Raw genomic sequence first — 13,327 nt, 5'->3', positions numbered from 1 at the left:
AGTCAAAAGAACTGTTTTTCTTAGACCATAATCATGCTCTGACACTCCCAAAGCCATCCTGAGCCAGAGGTAAGATAACAGATGGTTCTTGCCCATGTTGAGTAAAACATTTAACCCAGATAAAGGAGCATTTAAATCTTAATATCTGCATCGTGCCTCCCCTCTCTTTTCCCAGCCCCACTGTGGTCACCTTGGGGTGGGACCCTGGATTGCAGCGAGCTCTGTGAAAGGGGGTAGTGTCCTTGCGAGGGTGGCAGTGCCTCATGCCCAGGGGCAATATGAGTCAGAAGCAGACAGACAAGTGGGAGGGGGCGGAGGGAGGAAGGAATGCTTGAGCAAGTGAAGAGAGAAGGCCACGGAAATCGGAGCAGGAATAAAAGCTGTGAGGCAGGGCGGGCAGCGTGCTGATAGCTCCCGAAGGAAGGTTAATCTATTGTTGACAGCCAGGAGGGCTCTCTGGGAGGACGGGGCAAGTGGAGTGGCCACAGGGGTGAGGTCAGGAGGGTAAGAATGTAACATATCGGAGGGGTTGCCTCCGGGGTGAAACTGGATAACACAAAAAGTGCTGGATGTGGCTTTAGCTACAGGAATTGGGTATCTCACGCTTTAATTTCTCCTGCCGACGTCTGCTTGTCTCTGCCCGGAATGCCTTCTTTCCCGTTTTTGCTGCTTTGAGCTACCTTCCTCGGGGCTGGGCTGGCCACTCCTGAACTTACTTGTGTCTGACCTGAGACAGAAACGCTGCCTTAGTTAGGGGGTTTCTTCCTTGCCTTGGCTGCGCCATACCTGTGCTCCTGCTTGTCTTGTTCAGCGTGCTCCTTTGGGACGCTTAATACACTGGTTCCAGCCGTCCGTGCGCCAGCCGTCACCCTGGCCCTGACCGGCTGCTTTCCCTGAACCTCGTGCCCAGTGGGTTCCCTGACTCTCACCTGGTCAGCAGGTCATCACCTACAGCTTGGCTCTGCCATTCAGTGTCTTTAGCGTCTTAAAGAGCCTAAAGTTGAGAACCTGGAGAGAGTGAAGGAGACATGATATGGAGGCCCACACAGCCACCATCCTTACGTGAAAGGGCCTAGCTGTGCAGGGTGCCGGCCCCCTGGGAGTCAGGCCCGGAGAGCCATCTGGGCTGGAAGAAATGCCTTCGTGGAGCAGAGAAGGGAGTTGGAGCAGTGAGTCCACTAGAGTGAACAGGGAAGAGCTGAGCGTTCGGGGGATAGCACCCTGGTGTGAGCACAGCGTTGGACCTGAATTCACTGTGAGTGCCACTGCCTACTCACCAGATAGTTAGTGATGTGGGACAAGCTGTTTAGCCTATCTAGATGCTAGCTCCCATGAAGGAAGGGATAGTGATGATGATGGTGATGAGCATAAAAATAACCAACAATAAAAAACCCCACTCTGTGATACTTACTATGTACTTAGCACTGTTCTGAGGGCCTCATTTTATCTTTACCCCATGAAGACGGTTCTGCGTTTATCCCATTGTACAGGTGGGGGAACTAAGGCACAGAGAGATTGGGTAACTTGCCCACAGTTGCACAGCTAATAAACAACAGCGTCAGAGTCCAACCCCAGCAGCCTGGCTGCAGACTCGGTGCTCTTCTGCGACTCAGTAGAAATGATGTTGTAAAACGTTGCTTAGCCTCAGAGGTTGAGAAATGCTTAAATTCTTAACAAAAAACGTTTTATTGTAGCTTAAGAACATAGTTGAAGGTGTGCCAGATGTGTGCTACTTCCTTATCTTTGCCCAAAGTAAGCAGGGCCACTAGATACTATGAGACCAGATGTGCCCTCGCTGCCCGGGGACAGCTCCTCTTAGGATGGGCCTGATGCCATGGCAACAGCATCATACAGAGGCCCCTCCACTTACGGTGGGGTTACATCCTGATAAGCCCATCGTAAATTGAAAATATCATAAGTCAAAAATGCATTTAATGCACCTACCTCCCAACCATCGCAGCTGGGCCCGGCGGTTTCTGCTGAACGTGTATCACTCTCACAGCACAGTCAAGTCGGAAGTCTGAAGCCAAGGGCCCTCTGTCCTCCTTACCTGATTCTGGACTGTGATCATTATTCGGGGCACATCGCCTCTTGTAAGTAAGAAGAGAGTCAGGGATAAACCTTGATCAGATAGGCAGAGAGAAACATCCCATTTTTAAATACATGATTTAGGTTGTGAGTGGTGTCTGGCTCTTTATATATATATTTACTCATGTGATTATCATAATAAACCAGGGAGTCATAAATAGCATCCTCGGTTTACCAGTGAGTACCCTAGAGTTCCAAGAACAACATCCCCAAGGTCACTCAGCACGAAGGAGGTGCAGGCCGAGGCTTGCAGCCCAGAGCCCTTGGTCCAAGCCATTCATTTTGGTACAGGCCATTGAAAAGAAACGGTTTTAAGTAGGCCAGCTTTGTTAATGAGTTTCTTTCATAGTATCTCCCAACTCTGAGACTCTAAACCTTTTTCTACAAAGGTTTTAAGTGAGAGCATAGTAGCCCTCTGACCCAGGACACTGCTACTTTTGAGGGTGCTGTATGAAGTGAGGTTGGGGGTTCCTGATGTGGGCTTCGTCCCCACACCTCCAGCTCAGTTCTCATTGAGTTTCACCGAGGACTGGAATCAGAGGGGATAGTGTGATTTATATCTCAGCCCCATGAAATTTGAAGACCAAACGTTGTATTAATATTGTACCCTGTAAATCTTTTCTCGCATTAGCAGCCTTCTGGTAAAGTTTGCCCAGGAAGCATGGCCATGTGTGCTGATGGAGCTGAACTAAAATGAGAAGATTAGGAAACTAACCACACTAATAAATTTCATTTGAGGCCGTTGGAAAACAGACGGCTGTTTTGACAAGTTAGAAACAACACACACATCCATTCTCTGTTTCTAATGGTTAAAATGAATTTCCAGAATCCAACAGAAACATCTTATATTAGAAGCCTAATTTTTCTGTGGAGTCACCCAGATGTCAAATCTAGATGTGCTTTCGGCTTCGGTGTGATCGCGCGGAAGGCCTGAACGAGGCCAGCTGTTTTAGGTATTGCGGAGCCGCATTCCCCTCCTCCCACTGCAGTCAAGGGACCAGGAGGGTTATTGAAACCCCCACCTCTGTGACTTTTCATTGTCCCACAGATTGCTGCCCCTCCCAAAGGGCATTGACCCAGCATGAATGGTGTCAAGGCCACATCTGTAGTGCCACTTAAGATTGTCGTCCGCAGCCACCTTTGTTTCCCTACCGAGGCAGGGGGCTCCCCACAAGAATGGTACTTATCCAGTAACCCCCACCCCCCACCCCGAGTACCAACATCTGGCCCAAGTCTTAGGACTGGATTTGTACTTTGGTTTTATTCTTACCGAGTGGACGTTATTCAATTAATATGGTGAAACTGGGGGGCCTTCAATGATACTACTTTACCTCCTAATTACTCTCCCAGCCCTTCACCTGCCTCTAGGACTTTTTACTGAAATTCATTCTCTACTTTAAAAATAATTTGGTTTAAGTTCCTTCACGTGGCCTAGGAGAGAAGCAGTGCAGTGGACCAGGTAGGAGCCCCCCTGCAGCCAGACCACCCGGGTTGAACCCCAATCCCCATCTGACAGCTGAGTGACCTTAGACAGGCTCCTTGAGGTCTGCCTCAGTTTCTTCATCTGTCGATGGGGGCAAAAATAACATGCAGTGATTTATTGGTATTGACTTCCTGTTGAGTGGATTGAATGGGCTGATTCACATGATTCACATGAAGCACAGAGAGTAGTGCCTGGTGTGTGATAAGTGCCCCCAAATCATGCCTGTTGTCATTATCTTTGCTATTGTCATTCATTGCCAGGTCTCTGACCTAGCCATAGCCTCCAGGCATCTTGCCCCAGCCCTGAATGTGCCATGACCTTGAGGTTTTTGCACGTACTCTTCCCTCTGCCTGGACCACCCTGCCCTCTGTTCTAGTCATGTCTCTTTTCCACAGTGAGTCTCTGCTTATCTTTACAGATCCAGGTCAAGTGTCTCCTCTCTGATGCGTTTCTCCCTGCTGCAGGCAGGACAAGTGATTCTCTGCTGTGTTCCCATCGCCCTGGGCTGTGGACTTATCACTCTGTCCGCTTTCTGGCACTCAGGGTCACCTAGGTTTCCCTTGTCTCCAAACTGAGAATTTTTCCAGCGGGTCACAGGGTTCCCACTGTGTTCATCGCATGCTGCCAAGCACGCGGAAGGCATTTGGTAAATGTTTGCTGAACAAATAAATACACGGTTTTCCTTTTTGTTTTGTTGTGTGTGTGTGTGTGTGTGTGTGTGTGTGCGCGCGCGCGCGTGTGTTTGCTTTGTTGTTGCTGTTCACAGTGCATTACTAAATTTATAGCGAGAAAGACAAGTCTCAATCGCTTAAAAGGCTGCCTGAAGTGATTGTATCTAACCAAGTGTTGTCATTTGGCTCTGTGGGCTGGTTGTTAATAGTCATTTAAAAAGACTGTCACAGGGTAGTTACAGGGATAAGAGATCATCATTTAAATCACAGTGCTTTCAGCCCATCCATGGTGTTGGTCTACAATTTAATGATGAGGAAAATACATCTAGCAAGTAAATATTTAACTAAACATCCGGGCACTTGACTTGAATGCGGAGAGCAACACGGCAGTTGTAAATGTTAAGATGTAGTTTAACCAACTTATCCCCCCATTTTACTGGTAGAAACTAATGTTCTTTCACGAAGCAATAATAAGGCTTTCTAATATTACAGATAGCATATCATCTCGTATTATGTGGTATAAGAAAAATGCTGTAAGTGAACGAAGTTTAGAAGAGAATGCTCACTTTGAATAAGAGCCCTGGCTTTGCCCAGATGGTTTCATAGTCCCATTCTCTGAGCTGCTTTGGTTCATTTAGATTATAAAGAGCATAGCCCTACTCAAGCTGGCCAGAGACAGGGGGACTTTAGGTAAAGAGTTCATACTGGAGAGAAAGAAGGCGGAGATCTTATGAGGATCCCAGGGCAGGGGTTCCTGGGAACCTGGCCCAGGGGGACTGGCTCCCCCACCTGTGTACCTTTCACAGTTGTTTTTGTGGTTTTTTTTTAATTTTTTCTTAGTACATTTCTTTATTGATTTCAGAGAGGAAGAGAGCGGGAAAGAGAGAGAGAAACATCAACGATGGGAGAAAATCATTGGTCAGTTGCCTCCTGCACGCCCCCTACTGGGGATTGAGCCTGCAACCCGGGTATGTGCCCTTGGCCGGAATCGAACCCAGAACCCTTTAGTCCGAAGGCCAACGCTCCATCCACTGAGCCAAACCAGCTAGGGCAATCTTTCACAGTTTGTGTGTTCTCTCCCTGGTGTCTCCACTCCACCAGCCCCCTTCCTTTTTGTGCTTGTGATTTCTCCTTCCTTGTGGCATTGGCACAGACTTCAACGACTGGCTGGCATCGCTTTTGGAACCAGGGCATAGGGCCCAGGTTGCCGAAATCATTGGCCACATGTCTTTTAAGAGTCTTCCCCAAGTTCAGTCAGCTGTGGCCCTAAGGAAGAAACAAGCTCAAAATAGGGCTGCCTAGAGAAGACATCACAAACCCCAGTGTTTGCAGGATGCAGGCAGGTTGTGTGATTGAAAGATGAGTCTGGGTGTGAGAGGCACAGGCCAGAGGCGAGCGTGATCACAAGCACCGATTCTTGTGAATGAGGGCTTAGGGTTGAATCCCTGTCTATTTGTCGGCTGGATAATTCAGGCCAAATTACTTAATCTCAGTATGCCCCAGTTTCCTGTCTGTATGGCAGTTACAAGAATTAAGTGAGTTCGTAAAATGCTTAAAATGGTACCCAGCACATCGTTAACAATGTTAGGTGTTTCTTAAGAAAATTTTCACTCGTATCAGCATGCTCATCATCATTTTGTCCCACAATGAAATGAACTTCCTTTTTTAAAAATACATGCAGCTCTCTTGGTCTGTCTAGTTTATCCCTTTTTGTGGAGCCTCGACAGAGCGAGAAAAATGATGAAAACAACTGGCACTCCTCTTCATCGCCGTGTGCGTTTTAGGGCAAGCTGGGCACCACGGTGAATGGATGCTGGGGGCCTGAATAAAAGGGCAGGGCCTTACCCAATGGAGCCGATTGCTGTGATGTGAGAAACTGGCCTAGGCCTCTCACATCTGTCTGTTCTTACAACCAGCTCATATTATGTTTGACACCTTATACATCTGCAGGCTGGTACAGCCCTGGATCTAGTGACTTTTGGCCCCAGGCTGCTGCTTCAGCAAGATGGTGTGGACAGGGCTGGTCTCTCTGAAGAGGCGGCAAGTGGCTCTTCTTGTATGAAATAGAAGATTGTGCTTACAGATGATAGCACCATGAGGCCCCTCCCAGGGACAGCAGTGTGACCTGGGGAACTATATATCCTGATCCTCCTTGTGAGCTTCCTGTGTGTTTTCAAGAAAAGGCATATGACTTTGATTTCATGTTCAAATGATTATATTTTTTAGTTCAGATATTACATCCACTGTTGTTGCAACTGCCTTTCCTAGAAGCGGCCATTTCCTGTCCCAGGCCACCCCTCCCCTTTGGGTTCTGAGTCTTAATTCCCTCTCATCCCAACATGTATGAAACAGCTCTTTGCTGGTCACCCACACCCGTTACTCTCCACGACCTTCCTCATCCTACCCTGGTATTCTGGTAAAAACTGAACAAGAGCAGTCAAACCCAGTTTCTCTCTCTCTCTCTCACAGTCTCACACACACATGCACATGCACACAACATCAGTGTGTCCTGTTTATTTTCTACAGAGCATGTGGAGTGGTCTTTTAAAAATATGAATTAGCACATTTCTCTGCTCCTGGTCAGAACTCTCCCATTCTCATCTGACTTAGACTTTCTCAAGCTCAGGGTCCTGGTCTTCAATGTGGCTGTAGCCCCTGGCCCCTCTGGGCCTCTCCCTGTGCCTGCCCCATGCTTTGTAGCTATAGCACCTGGCCTCTCCCTGCATCTCCTGTGCTGTCCCACCTGCTGTGCTCTCTTTGCCCCATTGGTTCCTCTTCCTGGAATGCAGTTTTCCCCAGTGGTTACTCTGCCTCCTTCCATCTGAGACCTGTCAGAGCAAGAACCTTGTTTGTCTTTTGCTTGTCATTGAGTCATCATTGCCAAATGAATGAATGAATGAATGAATGAATGAATGAATGATTGAACTGTGGGCATTTAGGAGTGGGGGTATGGGGAAAGTGTTAGAAAAAAATGTAATCTGTTCACCAAAGTTCACTTATTAAGAGGCAGGAGGGAAAGGAGCAAACTTGCCATGGCATGGGATTTCTTATATCACTAACCCTGCTGATTTGCCTAATGTGCGAACGATGCAGCAAGTGAGAGGGGATTGACTTGGGCTTGATGTGGCTGTGAGACCTTAGTCCTCAAAACATTCCATTTTGAGTATTCTCATTAAAGGTAATAGCAGAAAATTGCCCCAAAGATTGCCCCAGTTTTTCAGTGGTGATCCCTTCTTGAGCTGTTAATTTGTTTAGTTAATGCTAATTTATTTCATATGCTTCTACGTTTTGTTGTTTTTTTAGGTCTGTTGCCACAGTTATTGGGAGTCGCCCCAGAGAAGGCCATAAAACTCACAGTAAGTCTTTTGAGTGGATGCTTCTTATTAAAGGAGTTTGCACACACTCAGGAATCTAGTAGATAATTCGTTTGTGAAGCAGCAGGTTGGCGTTGCCTCAGAGCTGCTGACTGATTTGAACATAGAGCACTCACCATGCCCAGCTCTTCATTTTTCCCCACTTCACACTGAACATCCAAAAATGTGGTGATAGAGCTGAGCAAGACCTTTGGTGGTTGCCACCAGTGTCATCATCCTCACCATTGTAGTATTTCAGTTCCTACCATACGAGGCTCTTTGCATGTATTACCTGTTATTTTTTTCATCTCCAGGAAAGTATGACTCAGAGTTTACAGGCAAGGAAAGTGCGACTCACAGGGTTTAAGTATTTACCTGTGTTCACATGAGTTATGAGTGGGAAAGCTGGAATTCAAAATCAGATATTTCTGCCTCCAGGGCATATGCTCATTCAGTCACACATGCTGTCTACAGGATTCATGGTTAGGCCATATTCTGTAAGCATTTGCCAAAGCCACGTGTTGAGGGCTCTGAGTTCTAGTTGAGGCTGATCCTTCATGGGTGGTTTCTCCAGTGTCCGCTCCCGTTGGGCAGACGGTAGGGATTCACTGAGTGTTGTGGAACAGAGAGCTATGCATTCGCATCACCCGGGACATGAAGCCCAGAAAGTCAAGCTCCGCTTTTAGATTGGGCTGTGTAGCTTTGCTACCTGGAAGTCTTCTTTTGCCATTTTATTATGTGACCTTGGGACAGCTAATCTTTCCTGGCTCACAGCTTCCAAAAACATATGATTGATCCTTAAAATTGCTTGTAGTGCATACTATTTTGAGACTATTATACTTAATTAATTAATGCTATTGACGTTCTTTGAGAATGCTTGAGAAAATTTTTAGATACTGAATTTTGGCTAAGTTGAAAAATCTCCTGAGCCAAGTTTGTCTCAATGGTGAGTGTCATTTTAGATTAAATCTTGTTAGAAGACTTGAAAGTGGTTTTTAATCAAACCCTTTAGAGCAGTTTTTAAGTTATAAGGCATATGTTTTCATTTTGTCTCTATTGTTAACATGTCTCTCTTTAAAAAAAAAATTTGTTTTATTGATTCCAGAGAGGAAGGGAGAGATAGAAACATCAGTGATGAGAGAGAATCATTGATTGGCTGCCTCTAACACTGGGGATCGAGCCTGAAACCTGGCCATGTGCTCTGACCAGAAATTGAACTGTGACCTCCTGGTCCATAGGTCGATGTTCAACCACTGAGCCACACCAGTCAGGCAATATATCTCTCTTTTTATGCTATTGTAATTGCATGACATATTTGAATTTAAGGCTTGTAAGCCATTGACATTTTAATTTTTTTCTCCTGGAAATATCAGGAATATATATATATATATATATATATATATATTTATACACACACACACATACATATATTTCCTTTTGAAAACTACCTATATGCTGTTAAGAGCACTTTTCAAACTCTTTTTAAGATTCTTTGTTTATTTAGTGTATGATTACTCTAATAAAGTGACAGAAAACAATAACATATATTTAAAAATGTATGTTTATATGTGTTTAATGACTTTATTTTTTTCATCGGCTTCTATAAATATTTTCCTTCAAGGTGAATGATTTTGTGAGAGATAAATTCATGCACAAAGATGGTTCAGTCCCAATTGCAGCAGAAATTCTGGCCGGAGGCTGCGTAAGTACTTTTTGCAGATCCCTGCATTGAAAAGATTTGTTCTGCACACCTATCACCACCATGGTAAACCAGTGTGGACTACGGCTTCTGTTCAACCACAGATCCTGTGCAAGGCAGAGTCTACTAGGGCCTCTCGGCTTTTCCTAGCAAGCCAACGTCCTGAGAAGGAAGGGTAAATGTTCCTGATCTTTTGCCTGTAAAGCCCTGCCTGTTAAATTTCTCACTGCTTGCGGGTGGTTCTGCAATAGAAGTTCTTTGGGGCAGAAGTGTTTGGCCTTTGAGAAATCTTTTTTGCTAACCTTTTTAGTACATTCTTTCCTCGTGGCCCTCCCTTCTGGGTCAGGCACTAACATTTGTAGTTTGAAGTCAGCGGCCATAGCTCTCTGCTTTGCTTTAGCTCCCACGTGCCAGCAGCTCTTCAGGCTTCCCAGTGCCTCTGGGAGGAGGGTCCTGGGAAATAACTGGCTGAGTGCGTGCTGCATCGTCAAAAACGCTTGGAATGAGTTATTTCTTTATGTGGATGAACACCCTGCATCTTGTTCTTGAGCTCAGCAAAACATGTCTTGTTTTATCTCATGTACAGGTTTGTTCATGCGAATGTAAATACTTTGGGTAAATTAAACTCTTATACAAAGAATGGTGCTATTCCAAGATAAGGTTGGTTAAATAAATGGGCTTTGATCACCAGGGCAATGCAATAGTGGTATATTTTTTCATTTAAACCTATGTTTCTTATAAGAAAGGTGAGGTCACATTTATTTTTTTAATTAGCTCATTCTGTTCAGGCAACGGTATTCATAAAATAATCTCCTCTTGAAAATTGTTGAGTTTAGAAGCTGGGCAAATACCTGGGAATATTACACCTTTGTTTGGAAAGGGCCTATTGTCCTGTCTAACATTGAATGGGGCTTCCTTGAATGTAGCAGGAGCTAAGAAGTCCTGGCTCCGGGTAATTCTTAAGAGATGGACAGAATCGGGCTGCGGCTGCCTCTCTGTTTGATCACTGACCTGTTGTAGACGCCCAGGTAGGAGCTCCTAGTCCGGTAACTTTAGGAGCATTTAGAATGAAAAAGGGAGCCTTTAATGTTCTAAATAAAAAGGGTGCACACGTAATAATAATAAAAAAGAATCACAGGAGTTGCAGAAACTGTACTTCATTTAACACAGTTTCCATCTGAGTAACTAGGTTTTCTCATTTGAAACAGGCATATCCCTAGGTTGTACTTAGCCCGTCCTGCAGGCTGTGCCAGGGGGCCTGGGTAGCAGGGCATTTCAGTAGGTCAGGTGGGTTTATTTTTTTTAAAGTCTGGTTTTAAACCTGCTGAAAAGACATGATTATATATCTCTGTAAGAATTTAAAATGTGAAATTAATTATGTGATACTGCTCAAGATTTTGGCAATAATCTAGAGGTTTATTTTCTTTTGAATGAAAGCATTTTGCCTGCACATGGGTCTGGGTGCCAAGGAGATTGGTTGTGGCACGTAGTGTCTCCCCTAGGTGGTCTTGTTTTCTCCTACGTGGTCGCCCATTTCAAGCACAAAGCCCAGGCTGGCATCTGAAGTGGTGCCTCGTCATTGTAAAGAGGTGCAGCCCTTCTTCAAGCCTGATCTAAACACAGGCTTAAAATTGGAGCCACTTGGGCTTTACAGCTACTTAAAATAGCTGTGAAATGAGGTTTGCCACCCTTCATCTCAAAGGCTGGTAGACAGTGGTCCTCAGTGTTTCAAGTCTGTTTTGTCTCTCCCTCCACCCTCCCCCGCAACCCCCCAGGTATGGCTTTACGAAGTAAGAGTTTATTTTGCAGGTAAGCAATCCTGTAGGTCGCAAACAATCCAGGCCCATTAGCTCTCTGAGGAGTGGGATGGATGAGTCCATTTTTATGGTGGATTTTTAATAGCAGGACATCTCTCTTTGCAGACTTGGCAATTTTCCTGATCATCCGGGCCAGCTACACACCTTAGAAAGTCCTAGGGAGCCCACAGCCTAGCCTGTCTGTCCAATTGGGAATACAAAGGGTTTTGAAAAGTTGTGTCACATGAGTGGTTCCCCTGCTTAGTTCACCCAAGCATTTCCAGGCGTTGACTTTTAAGCCCCTGGGCAGCTCACCTTGCTTCATTATTACCGAGAATTAGTACACATGGCTGACTTTTGCACTTGTAATCAAAGCCACTCATTTCTTTGAAGAAGGCCTTTTCTGTTTTATAATCTGTTTTCTGTAAAAACAGAAAATATGCAGGGAAGTCTTGGTCTCACAACCTTCTCAGTGCTTAGCGAAAGTAAGAGTATACTATAAGGTTTGATTTTATATGTTTTTTTAGAATAACAACAAAAATGTTAGTAAATTTGGAGGAAAGGGGGATTAAATTAATTCTATTCATTCATGTTTGATATAATAATATCCTTGACTGAAGTGATTAAAAAAATACTCTTTTCCTTCATTGACACATATAAAAGGGTGACTCTATTTTTAAATTCATTTTTTGAACACTTACAGTTTAGAACACTGAAAAATTTGACTTCAGTTTTCCGAGCATGTGTATAGATTCACACTTACCAGTAGTGTTATATTCAACACAGTTCAAAATGAAGCTAAGATGCTGAGCCTGGGGTTTTCAGACTCTAAATCTGAAAAGTTCTTGTGATGTGTGTTTTTTTCCCATAGGTTGGGTTAGGCCAGAAGTTGTAGGAGTTTGGACAGAGACCTGGACGCTTAGGTGTCTCTGCATGAAATGTACACATTTCTGTTTCTTTCTGTCCTCTCTTCTGGGTCGGGAGCTCAGCCTGTAGGGTGACGTGCGTGGCCATCATGGTCAGTGACCGCAGAGGTTCTCAGTAAATGGGGCAGAGGCGAGAGGCCTGTCACTACCACCCATTTCCCAGTTAGCTTCCCAGTGACTCTGAGAACTGATATAATTTCTGAGTATTGTTGTTATTGCTGTGTTGCTGTTACTTTAAGACCATATGTCATGCCATGTGGTCTGTAGGTGACAGTCCCTATCCCCACAAAATAAGTATGAATTGACGGTTTTCTATGCATCTAGTGGAATAGCCGGTTGAAATCCTGAGGGGACTGGAATTTTTAGCTTGTGGTCCTTTGATCTTAATGTCATCAGATAACATGGGGCCATGACTGGTTTCAAGGGAGATATAAATATGTTAATCAGCTTAGTAAATGAAAACAAATGAAATAATATTCACCAGAAAAAAAATGTCAAAACGTATGAACCTCTGTCTTACAAAGCTCATATTATTAAAAATTATTCACATACCAATAAAAATAGTATTCTGTAATAGTTTTTGGAAAGATAAGTGAGCATGATTTTTGAACAATAATCTATAATGATAAAAGTGTCTCGCCCAGTCCCACCCCATCGGCCACCTTCTAATTAATTTCCTTTCAATGTGCATGAATCCGTGCACCAGGCCTCTAGCCCTTTGATAATAGGCCTACTGTATTTTTCATTGAGATACATGCACGTGTGTGTGTGTGTGTGTGTGTGTAAATATATCTAATGCTTATGGGAGTTTATAGCCATTTTAAGCGGAAAAAATAAGTGATACGCTCATGTCATTGGTGAAATTTATTCTCTCATTAAAGATTTTTAAGCACAGAAGAGCCATAAGCCTGGCTTTGTGTTTTTAAATGATATCCTACTTTCTGCAAGAAGAATGGTTTGTAGAAAGGGCAAGAGTGGGAAGCAGGGAGGCAGGTCAGAAAGAACTTGTTGAGGTCCAGATAGGCGATGCATTTCCCTGATTAGTGATGTTGAGCATCTTTTCATATACCTGTTGGCCATTTGAATGCCCTCTTTTAGGAAATGTCTATTCAAGTGCTTTGCCCATTTTTTTTTGAAGTGGATTATTTTAAATCTTTTTCTTTTTTAAAATTCCAATTTGCATTCAATATTATTTTGTATCAGTTTTAGTGGACAGCATAATGGTTAAATAACCTTATGCTTTACAAAGTATTCCCTCAATATTTCAAGTACCTGCCTGGCACCATGCATAGTTATTACAACATTATTGAC

The 13,327-nt window shown here is 44.2% G+C and overlaps 1 protein-coding gene across 1 annotated transcript in view; it reads left to right on the top strand.

The window, feature by feature from the left end:
- SLC25A13 (solute carrier family 25 member 13) overlaps positions 1–13,327 on the top strand; it is a 159,630-nt gene that overhangs the window by 106,142 nt on the left and 40,161 nt on the right. The window contains exons 12-13 of the mRNA XM_081102247.1: positions 7,546–7,598; positions 9,217–9,297. Coding sequence (XP_080958373.1) covers positions 7,546–7,598; positions 9,217–9,297 — 134 coding nt within the window. The remainder of the gene's footprint in view (positions 1–7,545; positions 7,599–9,216; positions 9,298–13,327) is intronic.

The sequence above is a fragment of the Myotis nattereri genome (assembly GCF_964212035.1).
Source record: "Myotis nattereri genome assembly, chromosome: 11".
In the NCBI taxonomy this organism is placed as follows: Eukaryota; Metazoa; Chordata; class Mammalia; order Chiroptera; family Vespertilionidae; genus Myotis; species Myotis nattereri.
This window is presented reverse-complemented; position numbering and strand designations above follow the sequence as displayed.